The 24932-nt window shown below is 36.5% G+C and overlaps 1 protein-coding gene across 2 annotated transcripts in view; it reads right to left on the reverse strand.

The window, feature by feature from the left end:
- LOC307142376 (CUB and sushi domain-containing protein 1) overlaps window positions 1–24932 on the reverse strand; it is a 787545-nt gene that overhangs the window by 320876 nt on the left and 441737 nt on the right. For both annotated transcript variants that reach the window (XM_079843154.1, XM_079843155.1), the window contains 2 exons: window positions 11904–12098; window positions 9050–9257 (listed from right to left, as the gene is read on the reverse strand). In XM_079843154.1, the coding sequence (XP_079699280.1) occupies window positions 9050–9257; window positions 11904–12098 (403 nt within the window). The remainder of the gene's footprint in view (window positions 1–9049; window positions 9258–11903; window positions 12099–24932) is intronic.

Below are 24932 nucleotides of genomic sequence, written 5' to 3' on the forward strand. Positions count from 1 at the left end.
TGCTGAGGAAGCACGCAGATAACTGTGGTAACAAACCAAGCACAGTTCTTTCGAACAGTATTTTTCAAAAGGGGACAGAACTGAAGGTGCCTCGTAGAGATGATAAGGACACATAACCATGTTCTTCATGATGTAGCCTTTTGACAGCTTCGGCTGAAGTTGTCCTTGTGTTAATGGTCATGTAATAACTTCTATGCTGGCAATAAACATATAATGTGATATGCTAAACTGATTTTATTTTGGGTGCGGGTCGGGTGTTGGTTCTATTTTAAGCGGGTCGGGTCGGGTGCGGATTTTAATTAGTGCTGCTGTTGGAAAACGGGTCAGATGTGGTTTTAAGCACTGTGGGTATATGGGCGGGTGCGGATTTACAAAATCGGACCCATGCAGGACTCTGAAAAAAGAAGTATATACTGTAAATAGCACACTTGAATAAACGTCTTTTTCGTAAAGGAAGTTTCATAATTATAAGTTAATACATTCGTAAAAATACAGTATTTTATGACAAAATTCTAAATGGCTGATGCCCAATATGGCTGACATGGGACAGTTGGGTATCAATCAACTCAGTATGCTGCACTGAATCGAAAGCAAACCGTTCAGAAGTTATACGCAACAATACCATTTTTTTTCTCATATTTTCAGAACAGTAGGTCGCACTGTGCCAAAAGCTGCAAGTAGCCTCAGTTCATGCTCATGATTGCATCCATTTTGACATGCTTTTCGCTGAATTAGCTAGCAGATTATTAAAAAATGGTTTGGTTTTTGAAAATCTTTTAAACCATTTGCAGTCAAGGACAGTCGACGGCCCCAGATTACTGTTGTTCAAAATTCACTGTATGTTAAAACATCACATTCTTGCTTGATCTGGACAAACTGAGTGTCATTAGAAAGGTTAAAGACTCCAACTTCGATATTTGACCACTGTTTATGATTATGATTTATGATGGGTTGCAGTGACATTAATTTCTTAATTTATGCCAGGAGTGCAAAATAATAAATCTGTAATGAACAATATTTTGAATGGAATATCAACAAGAATAAAAAGCCAGTCACATCTTCTCCTTTTTATTTGTGGTCACATAGATGCACAAAGCTGCGTCTGTTCGGGCTCTTAGTCAAAAAGTGCGCTTATTTGGACAAATATAGATTCATTATCACGTTTCGTCATACATAATAACGTATTTCGTCATACAGAATAACATTGCTATTCGATTCTCACTGAATTATGCTGATCTGAAGAGCTGAACGACATTCAAAGCGTGCTCTGTGTCTGATTCTTCCTGCTGCACGTCACTTATTATCTCAGAGATTTCTCATTCTCTGTACAGCTGTCAATCATTTTACATGAGTCAACGTGACCATAATCCTGTCCCTTCTGGTTACGCTGTTCAGTGCACTTCCTCATTCTCATCTCTGCGCGATAAACATTGTCAACACATGAAACGAAGCCAATAAATGCACGCTTACAATGGCATATGGTTTGTGTTCGTTTTGGATGCGATTTGGTGTATTTTCATATGAATAAAGTATACATGCTAAGCAGGTGTAGTGATTAGCTCCATATAAAATGCAAAATATAACATTTTAACATCATTGAACATCACTGAAACCCACATTAAATCACGATCGCAAGTAAATACAAACACTCGCTGGCTGTTTAAAGGGAGTTAAAGTGTAATATTAATATTTTATATTGTGTTATGTAGTTTGATGCTAACTGTAGCTCTGCACCTGTCATGCCAGGAACTATATTCTATTTCACAATCTATTTTAAATAAGGTGCCAAGTACATGCTTTTTTTGTTCATTTGTTTGCTAGAAAGACTTCCGATAATAGGTTTTAATGTAAAGTGGGAGGAATGTGGGGTTGATGGGCAATCAAGAATGCCTGAATAGGCTATAATGGCTGAATACAAACAAAAGAGTTAGTATAAAAGAATAATGAGGATTAAGTCATTCATGACAGACATGTGAAAAGTTAATTGAGTGAAAACAATAGATTATGAAGTGAGTTAGAAGACTAGTTAGATGACTGCAAGTATATGTTTTACTGGCCAGTAACACAATGATTAGCATATCTTAGCCTATGCTATAAACTCACAACATGGCCTTACAATATGCTTCATAAAATGCGTTTCAGAGTTTTAGATGATTCAGAGATTTGAAATGAGGCATGGCCACACTTGTGGCTTCACTATAGTTGTGGTTATAAGTAGTTATACTACATTCACATAATTTGTTTTATACAATTTAAAATGGTAACACTTTACAATAAGGTTCATTAGTTAACATGAACTAATAATGAACTGCACTTATAAAGCATTTATTTATCTTTACTAATGGTAATTTCAACATTTACTAATTATTAAAATCTTGTTAACATGCACTGTGAACTAACATGAACAAACCATGAACAGCTGTATTTGTATCAACTAATGTTAACAAAGATTAACTAATGTTGAGATGAGGTGTTGTTCATGGTTAGTTCATGTTAACTAAAACATTAACTAAAGTGTTACCATGTTATCTTTATTGGTTTGAGTTACTAGGAGTATGCAATGGAACAGATTGTTGTCATGTATTTAATTTATTGATTCACAAAACATTTTGCGACACAGTGCTTTCCCTCACTTTCACCAGCAGAGATCCTCATCGAGCTCTGATTTAAAAAGCTTTGAGTAATGAACCTTTTTCTGATACAATTGTGCTGAAAGCTTCCCTGGTTCAGAAAGCTTCACTTCGCCATCACTAATAAATAGACAGCTTAAATACACAGAGACTAATGACAAGACAAGACACACCTGTGACAATGATTAAACAATGAACAAATGACAACATGACACAACAACACATGAGGGCATGGGAATCACATGACAACCAAGAAAAGATAGGGCCTAAAATCCATATTGTGATATACATTGCAGCCTCTTGCGATAACAATATATAAATTATAATAGAACCATTTCAGAACAGGTTACATAGACCCTAAGGAAAGCTTTTTTTTTTTTTAAAGAAAGAAATGTTGTATGTAGTTTTGAGAACATTTATTGTGCAAAACTGTAATTATACAACATAATGTTGCAGATAAATAAAATTCAAGTACACTAGCTGCAGAGACTTTAACAAAGAAAAAGCTGAAAATTAAAAAAAAAACGCCCTGAACGCGCTCCTCCATATAATGGCAGTGAATGGCGACCAGGCTAAAACTTTACAATAATTATACAAAAGTATCACGCAATGATACAGGGAGATACAATGATAAATCTACTGTAGGCTACAATAGTAGCCTAATATATTCTGTAATGTTTTTCAAGTTAAACCAAACTTTTATTTTGACAGGTTGCCGTGAAGACCTTTGAGTGTCTGTGTACATTTCATGATATGACCATTTTCTCAAATGAAACGGTAAATTCTCATGAAGTGACGGTTTATGCGTTCATGTCCTCATATAGTGACACATGGCAGAGACTACAAAAACAGCGAGTGTGTGCACGCGCGCCTGCGCATCTGCGCCCATCATTCACACAGAGATGCAGAAAATGCAGGAGTAATATTTAAATAGTATTTTGCAGTTTAATATTCACATATACTAGTATATATTCTGCTACAGTCTGGAGCCCTGCGCTTAGATTAACACGGAAGCGACTGAACGCAGCTGCGAGTACCGAATATACTCAGGAGTACCGAAGTACCGGTACTTGTGACATCCCTATTAGGGAAATACTTCCAGTATTAGGCAATTAGTTGAGGTGGTAGAACAGATTAGCCATGTTACCTCTCTTAGCCGGAGCTGTTGCCCCACTAACTCTACAGAGTATAGTTTGCTGCTGCTCGTCGGGCGGCTTAAATCCAAACCAAGTCCAAATATCTTTTTCACCAGCTCCTCCATTTCACTTTCAGCTATGTTTACTCAAGATGACGAATACGATGATGCGTTGCAGCCAGTTGCAGCTCGTGGCTCTAAATTTCAAGATTTAGAGACGTAGATTGATTGACGTAGATTGCGTCATCAATCAACATGCATAATCACGATAGAATTAAAATCTTTGTATCGTTTATATTGCATATAGTTTATATCGCCCATTACTACATGGGACCATGGCAGCTCAGGAAGTTCATGGGATCACAGAGGCGCGGCCTTCGTGGCCTTATCAAGGTACCCACTGCCCCCACCCCATTTTTTTTATTGATCTAGAGCACCCTCAGATGGAACTGAGATGCCATTGATCTCACTGATTATTTAAGGAACATATCGCTTTCGCTGTGACTGTTTGAATTTGTCCCTGCAGCTGTCAACTTGATGACCGCCACTCAATGCTTTAATGCTTTCCCTTGCTTTCTCTCTTCACCTCTTTCTGTCTGCCTCCTTTCATCAGATGCTTCTCTGTTTTCAAAGGGTTGGAATTGTGACCAAATTGTAAATTGTAGCCTAGTGAGAGAGTATTGTACAGAAGGCTCTGCCTGAACTCTATTAACTTCAAGCTCTGTGAATAAACATGGCCTTGCTCTTGACGTGTGGAGCATCGAGGCTGTGTAGTCGCACCCTCGCAAATAATTTACTTTTTCTCTTCACTAAAACACAGGCTTGAAATTACAACTTGCTACGAGAGAGCAATGACATTACTTCACAGGGCTGGTGATGAAATAACAGCACAAGGTGTTTACACTGCATCAGAAAGGTAATATCAGGATGTTTATTCTTAGCATAAACAGCAGCAGCATACTTTTTCCAAATAGGAATCTCATGCTCTATATAATCCAGATGTGAATGGTAATGTTGGATTTTTGCAAGGATTATTGTAACACATTTTTATTTTGTCCACATTTAGAAAATGTTTAGCATAACATTTTGCAATTGATTATATATTGCTGATCCATTAAATGTATGATTTTAATTGAGTCAGATTTAATTAAACTAAGTACACAAAGGCCAAAGTTACATTTTACAATGCCACATACTGTATAGTTGTAAAGTTGGTAGTATATGATCAATTAAACCTAAAGTGCCCACCCTCAAATCTCTTAAATTGTGGTCCCTAAATATTGCTGGAGTACCTCCAACGGAAAAACATCATCATTCAAATTAAAAATAAAATGTAATCACTTAGGAAAGTAATAGCACAACAAAAAGCTACAGGATTTGAGTGAATATTAAAATATAAATGTATTAATTAATAATTCATTTTTTGTTGTTATTTTTGTGGGGCTTCTTTTGGAACCCAGTCTGAATATTATATGAATGTATTATTATAATAGTTATTATTAAAGGGCCAAGCAATGGCGGAGGCACCTATTGTATCCTCTCTTGAAGCCCATAGAATCACTTGCGGGAAAATTATGAAATTTGGCACACAGGTATGAACATTAAACACAGCAAATATGGAGTTTCTAACTCAATCCCTCTAGTGCCACCAACTGTCCATATTTGCACTGCAGTCATGTTTATGTTAATAACTTTTGAACCTTCTGGGCTAGAAACAAAAAAGAAATCCCTCTGAATCCTTGATGATTCGATTCTATTGTGGAAAAAAATCCGCCATTTAGAATTTTCAGAAAAACGAGTGAAACTTGAATTTTCACCAAAATTGGCTTCCATCATCTTTAGAACGTGCTTGTTATTTAAAGTTATTAACCCCTTGCTAGTTAACATTAGTTACCTACATTAGTTAACATGAACTAATAATGAACTGGACTTATAAAGCATTTATTTATCTTTGTTAATGTTAATTTCAACATTGACTAATTATTATTGCAAAGGTAAACTAATGCTGAACAGAGGTGTTGTTCATGGTTAGTTCATGTTAATTCATGTATTAACTAATGTTAACTAATACAACCTTATTGTAAAGTGTTACTGATAACATTTTGTATTGTGAATGTGGACATTTTTGTGGACATCCTGTTTGTGATATACACTCATGTAAATATACACTCATGTAAATATAACTCATGAATAAAGTAAGTAGACTTTAATAAATATAAATAATAAATGAATAAATAAATGCAGGTGCATGCACACAAATAAACACACACACACACACACACACACACACACACACACACACACACACACACACACACACACACACACACACACACACACACACACACACACACACACACACACACACACACACACACACACACACACACACACACACACACACACACACACACACACACTATTACCAATAACAACAATATTTTTTAACCACTTAAGTTGGGGGAAAAAAGTAGGCTGGCTTTCACCCAAATATATATATAAATTAATTAATTAATTAATAAATATATATATATAGATATATATATATATAAAGGAACAAAAGCCAAATATATTATCAACCTTATTGGGCGAACTCAAATGAAAGTGTTCCCACATTTCATAACCATGACAAAAGTCTTGCAACAATAAACTAGCACAATACAACAGTTCTAACAACCCGTGTCGCGCATTTTTAAACCTTTTTGAATCAGTGTACGAAGCAGTCACGTGGGTGTGTGTGCAACGAAGCTTCGGACGTCATTGGTCACGTGATTTTGATAGAACGAATCAAGCATTGATACAAAGCTTCACTGAAAATCGTTTCATTTTTTTGACACACGGTTCGGAGTTTTGGAGTCACTGTTAACATCACTAGTATTTATGTTTGCCACGTGTCCTGGTCTAGTATTGAATGTCCGTGTAACCGCTGTTGGTAAGTTCTGTGTCAAGTCAAGTTCTTTTGTTAATTTTGTATCTGTTCAAGTTGTCAATAAACTGCACTTGGGTTCTGCAAGCTTGCCTCCAGTGGACTTCTGTTACATATGGTGTCAGTCGCTGGACACTATGAACTGTCATTGTATGGAAAAAAGCAGCATAAAGGTTCTTAAAATGACTTCTTGAAAAACAGTTATTGGGATTGACATGAGGGAGAGTAAATAAAATGCTTTCATTTTGGTGTGAATAATTAATTTAATCCCCTCAGAATCAAACATGTCTGTATTTTATTTATTTATGTTGCACAGTCTCTGTAAAAGAAAAGGGCTTATTAAGTTCTGTTTTTTTCCAGTTAACTCATCCTTTGAGAAATCAAGTATTGTCCAGAACAGAATGTCTCTGATTGGGGTGTATTTTTTTTCCTCATTTATTTTGACCATCAAATGCTACAACTTTCTGACAAATGTCTGTGTAAAATTATAATATGGGTAAGTAAAAAGAAAATAAAATCATTATGGGAGACTTCAATCCTAAAAAAAATCTCAGAATTGCCTTTATAGCAGCAGCATCAGGTATGATCCTCACCACAAGGGAGACAGTACAGTCTCAAAAAAAAAAAGGTTCTATATGGCACCAAAAATGGTTCTTGGCTCGTAATCATAGGGGAACCTTTTTTAGTGCTATATAGAACCAATTTTGGTGCTTCAGTGGTTCTTCAGCGGTTCTTCAGGGGTGCTATATAGTCAAAGAACCAGTGAAGAACCTCTGAAGAACCGCTGAAGAACCACCGAAGCACCAAAATTGGTGCTATATAGCACTAAAAAAGGTTCCCCTATGATTACGAGCCAAGAACCATTTTTGGTGCCATATACAACCTTTTTTTTTTTAGAGTGTAGGGTCCAAAAGTCTTGTGAAAAGCATATTTTGTATTATTTGTTTTTTTATTCTAATCTTTCATTTTAACATATACCATCACCATGATTGCCTGAGTGAAACGTTTCCAAGAATTTCAGAATGTCTTTAGTGCTGCTCTCATTAAAGCAATGGGTGACATACCAGAGTTATAAAAGATTGTGCACTAGAGTGATAAAAGATGATGATCACGTTCTCCAGTATGTTTTAAGTATAATCCAATGGGCATTTTGTGCTTCAATGGTAGGGATGTGCCCAAAGCCGAAAGCCTTATCCGGAAAGCCACGGATAATGGCTTCCAAAACTAATAATGAATTCTAACAAATAATAGAAAAAATATTCGGCAGACACATTCACTCCTCGTGTTTGCTGAATAACAGGTGAGCCAGGGGATAGCACAATATTATACTGTACATAAACCTTTAAAATCAAGTGTGTGAAGTGAAAGAGTGTAAACTCAATGAATGAAATGAGCACAGCCCCTTTCAGAAATCAGAGCTTTGTCAAGAGTAAGATACTAGGCTACATATTTCATTTTTTCTACTATTTGATATGTCTATTTAAATGTGTTAAACCTTGTAAGATATGATACACATTATGTTTCTCTGTCTCATGCTCTCCTGGGGATGACAAGCATTAACATATCCTTTATAACGGTATCCTCCTAAATGCATAGTAAAAGTTGTTTTAGCCATTTTCAGCCACTAAATATTTTCTTTCAACTTCCATGTTCTATAATCAGCTATTTTATATAAAAAAAAAAATATTAATAAAAGAACAAAAAAGATCGTTGTAACATTTACACCTCGGTTTCACAGACAAGGCTTAAGCTAGTCCCAGACTAAAATGCATGTTTGCGCTGTTTTAACTGAAAGCAACTTGCACTGACAAATCTTGAAATGTGTCTGTGACATTGTTTTGTCTCAAAATGCACACCAGTTATGTTTTATAACTGTTTAAAAAAGTTTAAGTTTAAAAAAGCTACTTAAATGCTCTAATTGAACTAAGGCCAAATCCTGGCTTAATATAAGCCTTGTCTGTGAAACCAGGCTTAGTATTATTGTTTTAATTAGAAGATTTTTTAGAAATAGTTGTTTTATGATAGTTACAGATAGAGATATTGGCCCTGCTGCACACCCCTATTTAATGGAGGCAAGAACATCTGACATCTTACCTTTTCCACATGCTCAATACCACAAATTAGTTTATTTGATTTGTGACCTACCTGTATTTATGGCGTTAAACTTTACAATGTTAAAAAAATAGTGTTATATTTTGTATAAATCATAAATCATTTAGCAAATCATGTCTGAATACAAAAAATAGCTGCTCTACTTACTGCTTGTATGAAAAGAATCCTATGATGATGCTGCTCACCATGAGCCTAGGATGAGAACAGACTGTGATGTAATGCAACAACAGAGGCCAGTTTACTCACCATATTGACGGTGCTTCTGTGCCACTGATCTCTAGAAAGTCATATCTATCTTCTAGTTGGAAGTCTGTGAAGACTAGGGCAATGGTGTCTCCCGGCTCGGCCAGAATACTCCACGTGCAGTCAGCATTGTTCTCATACTCTGACGGAAAGTGTGGACTTGATATTGTCCCAGTTGTTCCTCTTAATGTTCCCCCACATGATCCTTCAGCTGGAAAAAATAGCATAAATGTAGCATAAATATCAGGCAAAGGGACATTTAGTCGATTTAAACAATATAGAAATCAACACTATTCAATTTTTAGGATTCCCATTCATAGACTTCTCTTTCGCATGCCATCATGATTGAACAGACGGACAAATTCACAAAAAAATTAAGCCAAAATGCCAATCACGGCAAATATACACTTAAACACAGTTATGTGTTAAGCCAACTTTAACAATTGAGTGAAAATTGGATGTTTCTCAATATATTGCAAGGCTCTAGACTGTGACCAAATGGTCGTCTTTTGCTACTTTTTTCTTGCAGGTGTGACTAAATTTGGTAAGAGGTCGCACTGGTGCCACCACTGCATTGCCAAACTGATCAGAGCTGTCATTCCTGTTGCATATGAGAAACATTAAACTGCAAACAAAACTGTGCTTCTTGTTTGAATCAAGTCACGGAATGCTACTACAGGTGCTACTGCTCTCAAATGTTAGTCTGGAGCCCTGTATTATATCTGTGTATTAGGTCTTAAAGGGACACTAGCCTAATATACCTGTTGCTGTCTATATTTTTTATCTTAACTTTCCCCGTCATTGACGGAATCTTCCAGAATTTAGGAAACAACGCTTCCCAGCCATTGATGGAAATTTCTGGCAATCCATGTTTTCATTGTTATACAGTATGAGGTGCTGTTATGCATCTTCTGTACAGAGTACAGAATCTCCGGATCAAAACACAGGCGAAGGAGAAATAAGCAATAAAAGCATTGCTTATGCATATATAAAATAAGACACATATAAAATGATGTACTAAAATAAATACATATGAAAATAACTTTACTGAATGAAATGTCGACCCAGGAAGTACTATAGGACTGTGAAGCTTTGAGGGTGTTGATGGACTCAATCTGTTTGAAATGTTTTTTTTGTTTTTTTTTTTTTGTTGTTTTTTATGAATTACCCACATTCAAGTGTTGATAAAAAACAAATACATGAAGCTAGAATACTTATTAAATTAATTAATGTATTTATTTATTAACCAGAGGCTCTGTTCTTTCCTTTGATATATTGCATGTTTAGATAATCATACAACAAGATACACTGGTGGTGGCCAGATTTTTTTTTTTTAAATGCTGGTGGAGAAAGATAGGTTTAAAAAAAAACTAAAGAAAAATAATTTAAAAAAAATCACTATGTAGTGTTATTTTACATTTGATTACTTACAATCAAATGTAAAATATTTCTTACCTGAATTCTACTGTTAGACCCATAACTAAGAGATATCACCATATTCTTCCCCAGCTGAGTGATTACATTAAAAATTGGAAACATTATTCGCATTACATTTTTTAAAATGTTATTTTAAATATTCAAATGAGTCATTAGCTAATCAAATAATTTGCAGTAATTTGCATACATGTCTAGAACAAAAATCTGAACTTTGGATCAAGCTTCACACTTTGGACTCAACGTTATTGTTTAATTTTGTTGACATATTAGAGTCAAAGGTAAAATCCTGCAAATTATATATGAACAAACCCCTTTGTAAAACCTTCAGAATATAGTTAGGAATAAAACTGGAAAGTTTGATGTATGAAGTGCTACTGAAGGGGCCTCTAAAGATATTCATTGTAATTTAAATCTTCACATGAAAATAGATAAAGTGCAATACAATAAACATTTAAATGTGTATTTTGGATGTTTTCTTTCGACTAGTCTGAAACAACACATTATAAAAAGCCAAATAGCTAAAAATCTCAAAACTGACCAGTGCATTAAAAAATAATGTTTATGTCTGTACTAGTGTCTCACCTCATCATGAAATCAAAATTAACCATTCTTGTTTTGATTTTTAGTTTTTTTAATGGATATTGCAGCATTTATTTTAAATGGCATCATTGTGCCCTCATTATCTTTAATAAAAATAACTTCCCCTCCCTCTTTCAACAACATCTCTTCTCTGATTAAGTGTTTTCTGGCGAGAGGGCACTCACATGAGATCACAGCAATAGCAAACGACAATGATCCAATCAATTCCCCAATGGACAAAATTAAGTCCTGCCCTAAGTTTTTCTTGCTCGAGAAGTGTTTTTTTTTTTTTGCATATACAGAATACACTGCCTACTATATATACAGTATATATAAAAAAGTAAACAATAGTGAAACACGGTGTGTACTTTTCCACAGTCAATATGTTTTTTTGTCATTTTGCATGCAAGGTTATAAAGTGTGTTTGTTTATCTGATTTTTTATTTTATTTTTTTAAGCCAGGCTATTTGCCCAGGTGGTTTCCATGCTCCAGCACCCCCATGACCCTACATAGGATAATCTTTTTAGAGAAAGGATGGACGGTTGAATTTTTATGTCAATGTTGTGATCAAATGTAAGGTGGCTAATATTACTTGGTTCATTTGTCAAACTAAAAATGGAAGGTCAATGAGCACTGCATTGGGGGATACAGAACCCATCGTAGTCTTCTCTGTAATTATGATAATTATGTCAAACATTATCTCGTAAAGTATACTATATACTACAGAAAAGGTAAGAGTAGCATGTTATTGCAAGCACATGCATAGTAGCCACAGTATTCCATGACTGTGGAAATCCTGCTTTGTAACCCATCCATCCATGTAAGCATAGAGCATCTTACCTCTACAAAATGGTGCTGGGAAATCCCATGATGCACCACTTCCTGGGCTCACTATACACGTGAGCACTGCATGCCCCTCCAAAACATATCCCATCACACAACTGTAGCGGATCTTGTCGCCAACGTTGTACCTGGTCCCGTGGATAATCCCTCTGGGTATCAACCCTGGATTTCCACATGTGTGACTTGGTAGAACTGGAAGAGAAGACAGAAAAACAGGTCAGAAGTAAGTTTCTGCATCACGCTGCGCCTTTCACTCTTCTCTGTTTGTTCTTTTCATCATCATACACAGACTGAGCTAAGCTCTTGAGATGTCTGTCTCAGCGCGAGTCTTCGCTATGAAGCATGCACATCTGAAGCTGGCCCAGCACTCATGCATGGGACTGCGGAGAAACCCCCACATGTTAGTCGTGCACTTCTGTGATCATGATGCTGTTTGAAGGTAAGTATTTCATGTCGACAACACAATCACAACATGAATGTGTTCTGTTCATCCATGTCAACTGTTCAAACAGAATCCATGCAAAGCATCTTAAGAGTGAAAAAAATGGTTGTTTTGTGAAATCTTGACTCTTTTTATTGTTTCAAAAATTGTATTAATTCTATAGTAAAATAAAAGAAAATTGTATCTTGAGCCTATTTACTTTCTTAAAGCTACACCATATAAATTTGATTTAAAAAACAAAAATATTATCTAATTTTGTCTGCCCCCATTATTGATAAACCTAGCTACTGGGATGGATTTCATTCGCCCATGCATGTCACATTATATCAGTAGCCTACACCAAGAGAAGTTGGTATGTGAGTCATTTCAGTTAAACAAGCAAAAGACAAATTGACAAATTGTATTGTTTTAAGTTTGCTGTAAAATATATTTTCATTGGCAGGTTGTTTTGTTTGATTTAATCATTAAGGCCCGTTCACACCAAGGACGATAACTGTAAAGACAACGATAAAGATATAGTTCTAAAAATCATTCTCAATATTAAAGAGTTCACACCACAGCTATAACGATAACAGCAAAGAGAAACGATATCGTTGGAATTACTTACAGAATGATTTTATCCAGGAGATGAACGATAAAAACATTGACAGCCAATCAGAATCCATCCTGCTATAATGAGCCCTAGCATTTAAAGTGACAGCATTCGCTTAGAATAAACAGAACAATATTGTACGCTGGTGTGGACCCTAATATATTTATCTTTATAGTTATCGTTCTTGGTGTGAACGGGCCTCACGACTGTAGGAATTGTGGGCGCAGACACAAATGAACATCCCCTTACAAAGCCCAATTCAACTCCAGACCCCAGGAAATCAACCATCTATCACCAGAGACGTAGGCTCCATTCTGCCTGGAGATACTACCTGCGAACGAATCTACAACAGCGCGCTTCAACTTCAAACAACGCCGACGAGACTTCCATCCAGCCGCCAACACGCCACGTGATTGGCTTCCCAAGACGTCAATCAGAAGACACGACAAGACATTCAGCGAATCAAAGAACCGGGAAAACCCCTCTCCAGCCAGGAAAAAGGGAATCCCCATTCAAAGACGACACAAACGCAAATAATACCTCCAGATTCTAACTGAACTGGTGCATTGAGATCAAATTTAATAACCTCGCTTAAGAAACGATAGGAGGGTAAATGAATGATCAATGGTTTATTCAGGTCATGTGTCATAAATGCATATATTGCTTGGGATTTCATAATTTCTCTCTCTTAAAACTCTTTCCTCGCTTTCTTCCTTTCTGCAACGCGTGTTAATGTGCGAGTGTGTGTGTTAGATATTAGTTTTATGTGTTAGTAATCAATAAAAATTCAGTTTGTATTCAAATATAAGTGTACTTGTGTTATGTGCTAACGAATTTAATGTCTTGAACTGCCAATATATGTTAGCTGGCTGTTAAATAGTTTCAAATGAACGCTGAACGAGTCATTTGCTCGGCTGTAAAATAGACTCTCAAAATTCCCTATGAAATTGTTAATTCATTAATTTAAAGCTAAATAGACCTGTTTCCCTTTAACAGAGTCCCCTTTAATTTCTTACATATCGGTGGACGAATAAGTTAAGGTGTTAAAACATTAATTCTGAATTATTTATATGTAATTTGAGTCTCTTTCATTGTAATTCAATTCCCTGTTGAGTTATTATTTTATCTGATTCAACCCTTACACAACATTTCAATACATTTCTCTGTAGCAATGGTTAAAATCTTTCAAAATCCTAAACTATTGCTATAGAAATAAATATATCTTCATATCTTAATTTTTATATATCATCAAAGATAATTATACAGAGAAAATTTGGTAACACTATAAAATAAGGTTTCAGAGTAGGACATAGGTGAAAGGGGGTGGTTAGTTAAAGCGTAGGTAGGAGTTCCCATTTTGAATACTTAGGGGCTCCAAAATGCTAGGGTCGATCCTGCTGTATCCCATCAGATTTGGAATAACTGTGTTAAAGGGAAAATTTCCCTAAAGGCGAATCAGCCTTGGGGACTCGTCTGCCTAATTAACTCTGGGAGGCAGCATTCATTTTTTAATAAAATAAATGCGTACATTTTCAGTCTGTTTCAAAGCTATCATATTACTTCAGAAGACTTGAAAAATAAACTATACAAGTCATACGGACTGTTTTGTGGTACTTGCATGGTGTTTGTAGAGTCGGTTTGGGGTGAAAAAGTCCTTTCCAAATTTACTTAGTCCTGATTACATTTTTATTTCATACAATATTAAATATTAAAGAAAAATATATGAAGATCAGACTTTGCTAATTGGGCATTTTGTCCTATTTTGATACAATCCTAAATTGATGTTATGAAAAAGGTGTAATGCTGACAGTGTAATTTGATGAACATGTACATACAAGACTCATGAGAGGGGGAACTGTTTCTATTTTCAAAGAAACCATTGTGATCCTCCAAATATGAGAGGTGCCTGGAGGAATTGGCGTAGATGTTATATAACCCCTGTAGCAACTTACACATCTAAATCTAGAGCTGACATTTAAGAGCGGAATGTTTATTCTGCTGCATTCGCTGATAAAACTGCTGCAGAATGTTTCAGGATTCAGTCTTTCTTGATGGAATTGGTTCTTAACATTGTTGGAGGTACCTTTAGGCCAGTCATAATACCAGCAGTATCACCCTGTAGCCCAAGACTGGTTTCACACTGAAGCTAAGCAGGGCTGAGCCTGGTTAGTACCTGGATGGGAGACCTCCTGGGAAAACTAAGTTGCTGCTGGAAGAGGTGTTAGTGAGGCCAGCGGTGGATGCTCACCCTGTGGTCTGTGTGGGTCCTAACGCCCCAGTATAGTGATGGGGACACTATATTGTAACAAGCACCATCCTTCGGATGAGACGAGGTCCTGACTCTCAGTGGTCATTAAAAATCCCAGGATGTCCTTCGGAAAAAGAGTAGGGGTGTAACACCGGCATCGTGGCCAAATTTGCCCAGTGGCCTCTGTCCATCATGGCCTCCTAATCATCTCCATATACTGATTGGCTTCATTATTCTGTCTCCTCTTCACCAATATAAGCTGGTGTGTGGTGGGCGTTCTGGCACAATATGCCTGCCGTTGCATCACCCAGGTGGATGCTGCACATTGGTGGTGGTTGAGGAGATTCCCCCCTTCTATATGTAAAACGATTTGAGTACCCAGAAAAGCGTTATATAAATGTAACTAATTATTATTATTATCATAAAAATCAGTTTGAATGTCCACTGCAATAACTCTATTAATAATCTTTAAACTGAAGTGACATACAATAATTTCCTCATTGCATAATTTATATTTCACATACATATTCTCCATCTGTAAATGTTAGAAAGTCAAGCAAATATTTCCATTTTGCTGTCAGGAGTGGACGAGCCTTCTGCAAGTACAAACTTCTGTAAACGAGCCCCACCGCGCACATGCACGCCAAACAGATGGAGTGCAATATAGTAGGAGCGCAATAATTCTGACTAAAATATACTGACTAAAATATTTGTTATTGATGAACATAAATGTACCATATGCAGAAATTCAAACTTTTAGGTAAGTTTTTTTTTTTTTTTTTTTTGATATAGCAGTTAACTGTAAAGTAAAAAGCATGATTTTGTTTTTAGATTGTAATGTTAAAATGTTAGAATATAATGTGATTTTACCCCTTCTTTGCACATAATAGGCTGTCATAGACTACACGGTTTCATTCACTATATTTGTTTTCATAGCCTTCAATATGGACATTGTTTGTAGGACAATATTGGGCAGGATGTGAAATATCACATCTTTAATATCATATCACAGATTTTTTTTTAAAATGCAAATAGAAAAATGTAGAAAATACTAAGATTATACAGTACATTCACTTTTTGGCCATATGTCGCCCAGCCCTACCCTATGGCATGCTTTAAATGCTGAATTTCCCATGTTTTAGCTAAAAATTTGTATGTTCAATCCTGCAGTACTAATTCGGTTTGTTGGCTCCCCCCGAAAAAAAATTAAATGGGAAAGTGCTATTTGTGTGACTCGTGAACACTGTAGGACGTTCCAAATGACTCAAATTGAGGTTTGATTTCAGTTAGAATGCAGACTCTAGGTACCAAAGCTGCTTGCTAGTTTTTGGAACACAGCTGTAGTTTCAAATTCTTTTGACAGGTGTTTTTGGCCAAATCTTGTTTTTGGAAGTACGATGATACCTGTAGGATATGTCCGGCCAGTACCCTTCCAGCAAATTCAAAAGAGACACATTGAGGAATTATATTTTGGAGGATGTTTATTTAATTGAGTCAGCCCTATTTGTGTCTCATGTCATTTGCAGAATTAAACAGATATTTAAATTCAAAATGAAATAAACATGGTTTACTTGGTAGCACTCTATTTAAATCACCTCAAAATTGTGTCCTAGGCTGACATGGCTTAGTTGGAACAAGATGCGTCAACCCAGTTATAGCTCTTTTTGGCAAAACTGTACATTCATATTCATGGTTTTGCACTCATAATGTGCTCAGCTCCAGTAAAAAGCTGTGTCTCTGTAGACGTGGGATGGAGCATCCAAGCCTGTGAAAATGTTGTCTGTCTGCTGCTCTATTTTAAGCATTTAGAACTTGCAATTGATTTAATCTAGAATAATTTGTTGTGGAAATGTCTGCCTACTGAGATCCCAGTCTACTGGAATAGCTCTTTCCATTAATCATATTTTCAAATTGACAATGTAGCCCGCTGTGCAGGATTCAGAGGGAGTTTGGTAAATATTTGATTTATTATCTGATTAATCATATGTGAAGGCCAATTTGATGACATTTGAATGTAAAATTAAACAATGTGCCATTTTTTGTTTTATTTATTCACATTTCTTTTTTTTGCCTCGTCATTGTGTATCTGATCTTGATTAAGAAATGTTATTTATTTTTTGCAACCACCACACCACTGGATGTGTATAAATTTTGTTGATCTCATAATTTTTCCCGCAACATCAAAAGAAAGTTTTGTCAATAATACACCCACTATGAAACCCAACGTTTCAATGTACTGGGATCTAAAACATGGACATAAAACATTCTTCTGTTCCTTGATCTTGATTGGTCAATGCAGTGGTGCTGTCATCCTAAAATACACAGTATACAGCAATGAGGTGAAACACCTGTTCATCACTGTACAGCACTCATTGAGGCCACATATAAACATAATTTACACTTCAAGGACTATTTTCTAGCAGAAAGATTAAACTTAAGACATTTAATAAGTTAATGTTTTAATGAAAATGCATGTTATGCTGGCATGCAGTAGGCCTGCCTGTTTTAATCTAAAAAATATGCTTTTCTTGTAATTTATTTAATGAAGGAAGCGTTACTGTTAGGGATGCACTGATGTATCTGACAATAATCCGTATCGGCTGATAAAAGCAATTATTTAATTGTTAAATAAAAAGCAATAATGTATTGTCCATTTATTGTATTGGCCAATTGTTTATAAAAGGCAGATGGTCAGGGTTGATTATATCCTGTAAAAAGAGAACAGACTAAAACTAAACTAAAATGATAGTTTGCCACCTGTGCAATAAGTCCATTTGTGAAATTTCCTCACTAATAAATATTCTACGGTTAACTGTAAGTGGTATTATAACAAAGTGGAAGCAAATGGGAACAACAGCAATTCAGCCACGAAGTGGTAGGCCACATAAAATCACACAGCGGGGTCAGCACATGCGGAGGCGCACAGTGCACAGAAGTCGCCAACTTTCTGCAGGGTCAATAGCTACAGACCTCCAAACTTCATGTGGCCTTCAGATTAGCTCAAGATCAGTGTGTAGAGAGCTTCATGGAATGGGTTTCCATAGCTGAGCAGCTGCATCCAAGCCTTATATCACCAAGTGCAATGCAAAGCGTCAGATGCAGCTGTGTAAAGCACACCACCACTGGACTGTAGAGCATTGGAGACGTGTTCTCTGGAGTGACGAATCACCCTTCTCTGTTTGGCAATCCGATTGGACGAGTCTGGGTTTGGCAGTTGCCAGGAGAACGGTACTTGCCTGACTGCATTGTACCAAGTGTAAGGTTTGGTGGAGGGGGGATTATGGTATGGGGTTGCTTTTCAGGGGTTGGGCTTGGCACCTTAGTTCCAGTGAAAGGAACTCTTAATGCTTTGCCATACCAAGACATTTTGGACAATTTCATGCTCCCAACTTTGTGGGAACAGTTTGGGGATGGCCCCTTCCTGTTCCAACATGACTGTGCACCAGTGCACAAAGCAAGGTCCATGAAGACATGGATGAGCGAGTTTGGTGTGGTGGAACTTGACTGGCCTGATCTCATAAAATCCTATAAACACACTCCTAAACCTTGTGGAAAGCCTTCCCAGAACAGTTGAAGCTGTTATAGCTGCAACGGGTGGGCCAACTCCATATTAAATTTAAGAATGGGATGTCATCAAAGTTCATGTGCATGTAAAGGCAGGCATCCCACAACTTTTGGAAATATATTGTATGCAATGTGTCTATCCCAATTATTGTTTGAATCCCTTTCTATTATTTCTCAAACACCCAGTGAGGTACAAGAGCATCAGTGGTGCTCTTAGAGGCTCTGTGAATGACAGTTCCGGCACTGATTAGTGTCTCATAAGATCAACACCTAATTGAGCCTCTCTCTTCCTGTGACATTGAGAGAGATCAATAGAGTAGTTAAGGGCTGACACTCTGGGCCTAAAACCCATTTCCCATTTCCTTCATTGGAACTGAAGCGATGGATGAGAAAAGTTGAAACCTTGTGGCAGAAGAGGGACATGGATCAGAAGGTGCAGAGACTCGGTTCAGAGGGGAGGTGTTTGGGCTGTGAAAGTGCAAAGGTGCAAAAAAGAAAAAGCTAGTTGCGCCAAATATGTGACTGGCGTCTTGAGGGACCACAGACAGAGAGGGGAGTGACAGCAACAGTGAGCTAAATTTATTTTGTATTGGAAACACACAGCACAACAGTGCTTAAACCCAACACTTCAGAAACACATATAACACCATTCATGAATAGAACAGTCAGTCTATGACATTGAGTGAGAATATAAACAGCACATTAGAAATCATAGATTGCACAACAAATAATCATTATCTGTCGACAGACTGGGTTCTAAAATTACTGACGTTATCTATTTTATCTGTCATGGTTCTTTTCATTTCATGTGGTTGAATGCATGATTCTGATCGGTTGAAAGATGTTGAAAGATGTTGTCTAATTTCTATGTGCATGACTATGAAGTAGTTTCAGATCTGTTGATGACATTTTTTTCAAGTTATTTCTGAAGTCTTACATACACATTTTCCAGAGCTGGTGACCAGTATAGTCCTTTGAAAACAACATAGGGCTGCCCCCTAATAGTCGACCAAATGTTAGTCAAATTTTCATCGGTTGACTGGTCGCAGAAAATAAAAAAATATCCATGACGTCTGTGGCGAAGTCAAAAAGTCAGTGACGGACAGATCCTTATCACGGCTTGTCCATGTGTTAATTATTTCAGGCAGCTAATCTAAATGCTTGCCAATCATTCATCAACCTCAACATGGCTTATCATTTGTAAGTAGTAGCCTAGCGTTAGCCAGTTTACATGGCCGCTCACTCTAACGTTAACCTAGATAAATTAATACTGCGCTTACTGCATGATGTTTAACTTAACATGCATTTCTCTCTATATGCGCATCTACTATTCTGCGGAAATGATGAGTCAGCATCGTCAACTTCATCTTTACAGCCCACCCTCAGAAAACACTAGTTTATTAATAAATCATTAAATGTTCAGACAGCTCTTTGCTGTTTTTTCCAACAGATTCATAATCATTACTTTTGCCGGTGCTCTGCGGCAAGCTTTATGAGTAAACTAAAATGCTTAATTTATGTTTTAAATGCTCATTATTATGCTTTAGTATTTCTCTGTAATGTTGAACAATGTTAGCAATGTTACATACAATATTCTTTCTCAGCTCTGAAACTCAAAACATTTTCTGATGCCAGCCCCAATCTATAGCTATTTAAGTAATTCAATAGCATAAACCTGCAACTAGTTGACTACTATAGGCAAATGAAGATCTTTGGTCAATAGCAGCCCTACTATCTAAAAAATAAACATTCTGAATCACGGTCTATGTTTAGTCATACAAGTGTTGCAACCATATTTAAATATCAAATGAACTGATTCTGCCTCTTTATGCCATCATAAGGTGCTAATGATGAACAGTTAAAAGATATTTAAAAAATATAGGTAACACTTTACAATAAGGTTCATTAGTTACCATTAGTTAACAACATTAGTTAACTTGAACTAATAATGAACTGCACTTTTAAAGCATTTATTTATCTGGTAACACTTTACAATAAGGTTGTATTAGTTAACATTAGTTAATGCATAGGTTAACATGAACTAACCATGAACGTTAGTTCATAAAATACAGCTGTTCATGGTTTGATCATGTTAGTTCACGGTGCATTAACTAATGTTAACAAGATTTTAATAATGCATTAGTAAATGTTGAAATAACAGTAACAAAGATAAATAATAATAATAATAACAATAATAACAATAATAATTATAATAAAGAGCATGCCACATTTTTACGATTGCTTTGGGACTTGACCAAGCAATTGTTTACTTGCCAGGTCATACCATGTCACCTCTATTGAGAATTATATCTCACCAGATGGAATCTTAATGCAAAAATCAATATAGGCTATTCTGTCTGAATGAATGGCCAGTGTCTCTAAACGTTGTCATATCTTGGGACCATTTATTTGATCATCTATTGTATAAAGAGCAGTGTTATGCACACTCAATAGTAACAGTCATTGCATACTTTAAAAATGTACAACACTGCCACCAAATTGTGAACAGCTAGACAACACATCGTCCCTATAATACTCAGTACAAAAGAAAACAGTAACACATTCAGTCAAAATGATTATCTGTCCTGTGACATAAAATGTGCCATTTGTATCAGTTACATTGTTGTCAGAGTTACTGTATTTAGTATTTGTATGTCAGTATTGTAACTGAATCATCTTTTGAAATGTTGATATTATCAAATTATTTATATAATTTTACCAAACACAGTAAAATGTTTTAGAGTGACAAATCAGTTAATCCCACAAAATGTCACAGACAAACCCAGATAATGTGCTCATGTCTAAGTTCTGCTGTGTCTATTTGCATGACAGGTATGCATCACTCACTCTTAGATACTTTCATCTGATCAATTGATGTTATGTATTTATAATTTCTAATGTTGGCTTCTTATTGTTTAATTATGTAATTGACACAATGCATTCTTACCTGGCAAATACAATGTTAAATTGGATTTATTCTATAGTATATTGAAGCCTATAGTTACTGCAAACCTGTGTCCAGGATAGGTCAAACTGAAGACCATGAAAGAATGGAGCACATCATCTGGACGTTTTGATTTCTGTCCATCATTGACTTAGCAAGTTGTATGAACATGACAATAAAAACCACACTGTTTGTTATAAGCAAGCACGTGGCAGTCGTGGCAGATCAAAGTTATTAGGGTGCTTTCACATTGGCTGTATAGTTCGAAACGGGGCACGGTTTGCATGAACCATTGCTAAAGTGAAAGCTGTCATGTGGACCTGGGTGTGCACTGGGGTATCGAACCCGACTACCTGAGGGTGGTGTGGGTTCGGTTGCACTGTGGCGCGATTCGACTGTGGCATGATTCACGTGAATGTAAATGCAACACAGACTTGGGTACGCACTTATTCAGGAAGAAAAGTAACTTGTGCATGGGTTTTAGTTGATGACGAAGTATTTAGTTAAATAAAACGCATGTGAGTGATAATAGTGTTGATGGTTTAGGCTACCTTGGATACGAGCAAGAGTGAGCCTGCAGTGTAATTATGTATAGTGAGTGCAATAAGGGTGGCAAATGAATGGCAATCTGCTGTTTCCTTTAAAGATTCCACTTGCAAGCAGTAGAAAGCCGTCCTCATGTGACCCACATACAGTATACCCAAGTGTCGTTTACTCTGGTGCGCATAATAGCACCAAATTAATAAAAAAAAATATATATATATATATATTGACCATGTTCTGTTTTCTATCATGCAGCATGTACGTTTGTGATGGCGTAAGATGAACGCAAGTGCACCAGGGTTCAGTAGAATCAAGTTGAGTGTGAAACATAGACTGTAAAAAACGATTTACGACGCACCTTCACTCTCTTCCAATGTAGAAAAGCCACCAATGTCCCAATATGGCACTGACATCTTGCACTGATTTGGGACCTGCGTCTGCACAGTAGTGAGCATGAAGTGGAGCCACGGTATCAAGGCCCCATCCACAGTCCCACAGAATCGGTTAGTACAGTTTACTGCATTATGTTGGTGTGAAATAAACAGTTGTGGAAATGTAGAAATTAAAGCTAAAGCTCCTAGCCTGACGTCGTCATACTCAGATTCTAGTCAGAATATGAATCTGATACTGCTCCATTGGGCTGTGATTATGGGGCGTTTCAACTGAACCAGAAAAGAAAATGCCTCTGCACTCAATTGGATAGACCTACAACCAATCAGAGCAACGGAGTAAGTGACGTATGTTGAGCAACACATAGTTGTCAACAGAACTTTGCCGGTGTTGTAAAAATAATTTAAGGATACACGGAGTACTTACCAACACGATCATCATTTTTGGGAGAAATAGTAAAGGTGAATGCATATACGAACAAATTCTCAGTTTAATAAACAAATTCAACCCAAGCGCTCTTTGGTGACGTGGATGATTACATTACTCTTGATCATCTGTCCATCATCTTATAAAGCCCACCCTGACAATTTGATTGGTCCAAGCAGCTCTGGTTCGCTGAGTATTTTCTCCTTAAAACTACAGTGAAAGCGCAAAAATGCGCTTTGAAATCGCCTGTGTTTCTTACGTCGCAAACTACCTTGTAACCAATCCCGTCAACATGCGGGCAGGCTTTAGCACATCATTAACTATGCTGTGAAGCAAGCGAGTCTCAAGAGAAGCCAAGTTATCCCGGTATATTTTTATGTTGATATGAAAAATCAGGTACATTTAGCAATATAGCAGGTGAATTATGTATATGATGTATGTTATGATTATGCCTTTCTAAACTATATGCTGATTTTTTAGAAGGTAGACTAAGATGGCGAACAGGAACATGGTTTGTGTAACATTAGCAACACAATATATATATATATATATAATACATCCATATATATAAGCTATTTTAAGGCATGAGGACATGCCTTTTTTCACAGGGGAAAAAAAAGTTTAAATATGTCATTTTGGTGATCAAAGATGAGTTTTAGTGGATAAAATGATTGACTACTGGGGGCCTTTAATGAAATTTGTGTTCATAATATTTTATAGTATGACCGATATAGTATGACCTCTAGAACCTCATTGCTTTAAGCTGCAGACCGTAAGTTTTGCCTCTGTGTTGCCATCTCTGTTTGAAACCTGCAATTGCAGTTATTTGCGGAGTTATCATCTGTAAGCGAGTTGTGCATCGGCGGCACCTCAGCGCGGATGAATCTAATGTTTTGAGGAGTATGTGCGGATTGCTATCAGTCACTGCACTGGTGTGGATACTGTACTTTAGAATCACAGATTCAACGTCTTGGAATATAACCTAAATAAGACTTTTCACCGGAAAATGTCATCTGAACAAGTAAGTAACATGTCTGCCACTTTTGGGAACAAAACATTACAATAAATTGCGCTACCAACGGTGATTAAATCTAACGATCACTCATATTACATCAGACCGTGCAAATTATTATTATTGTTATAGTTTGTTCTCAAATTGTTAATGTTAACAGCAATAGCATTGTGTGACTGTGTATTTAGTGTGTATTATAACAGTAACTGCCAGTAACTTACTAAGTATTGTGTAGTTATTCTGGTACAATTCTACACAATCAGCAAGGTGGATGGAATAAAAACAATGCTATTTTGGACATTACCAGCAACACTTTATTCTGACCCCTTGACATCACAATTGTTGCTGGTATTGTCCAAAATATTTACATTCCTTGTTGCTTATGATTCAAATTCTCATGACCTTGATCTAATTCAGGTAAACCATATTACATACACCACAGACATGATTTCATCCTCTACTTTTTGTAACGTGGGGCAGACATGCTCTGTACAGAGAACAACAAAATCTTTGACATCTTTCAAAGCAAGAGAACAAAAAGAAAAGGCACTATTGCCTCAAATTTATTTCGAAATCACTGGCTTGGACAATACCTATGAGACAAGTGTGGTCAAAAACTATCCTTTGTATGGTGCTTAATAGTGAAACAAAGAGTAGTTTGTATGGGTGCAAGGCTGTGATGACTCGTGCATTTCCATGCATCAGCGGAGATGAAGAGAATTATCTTGGATTTTTTACCGCTGCAATGCACAAGTGAACGGTTCCTGTCCCATACAACTAAACGACTGTACTTTTTAGACTGTGAGGTTTTTCAGCCTAAACTATAGAATGAGGAACTTCTTCCATCGTCTTCAAGCAGACAATA

The sequence above is a fragment of the Gobio gobio genome (genome assembly GCF_949357685.1).
Source record: "Gobio gobio genome assembly, chromosome: 18".
Lineage (NCBI taxonomy): Eukaryota > Metazoa > Chordata > Actinopteri > Cypriniformes > Gobionidae > Gobio > Gobio gobio.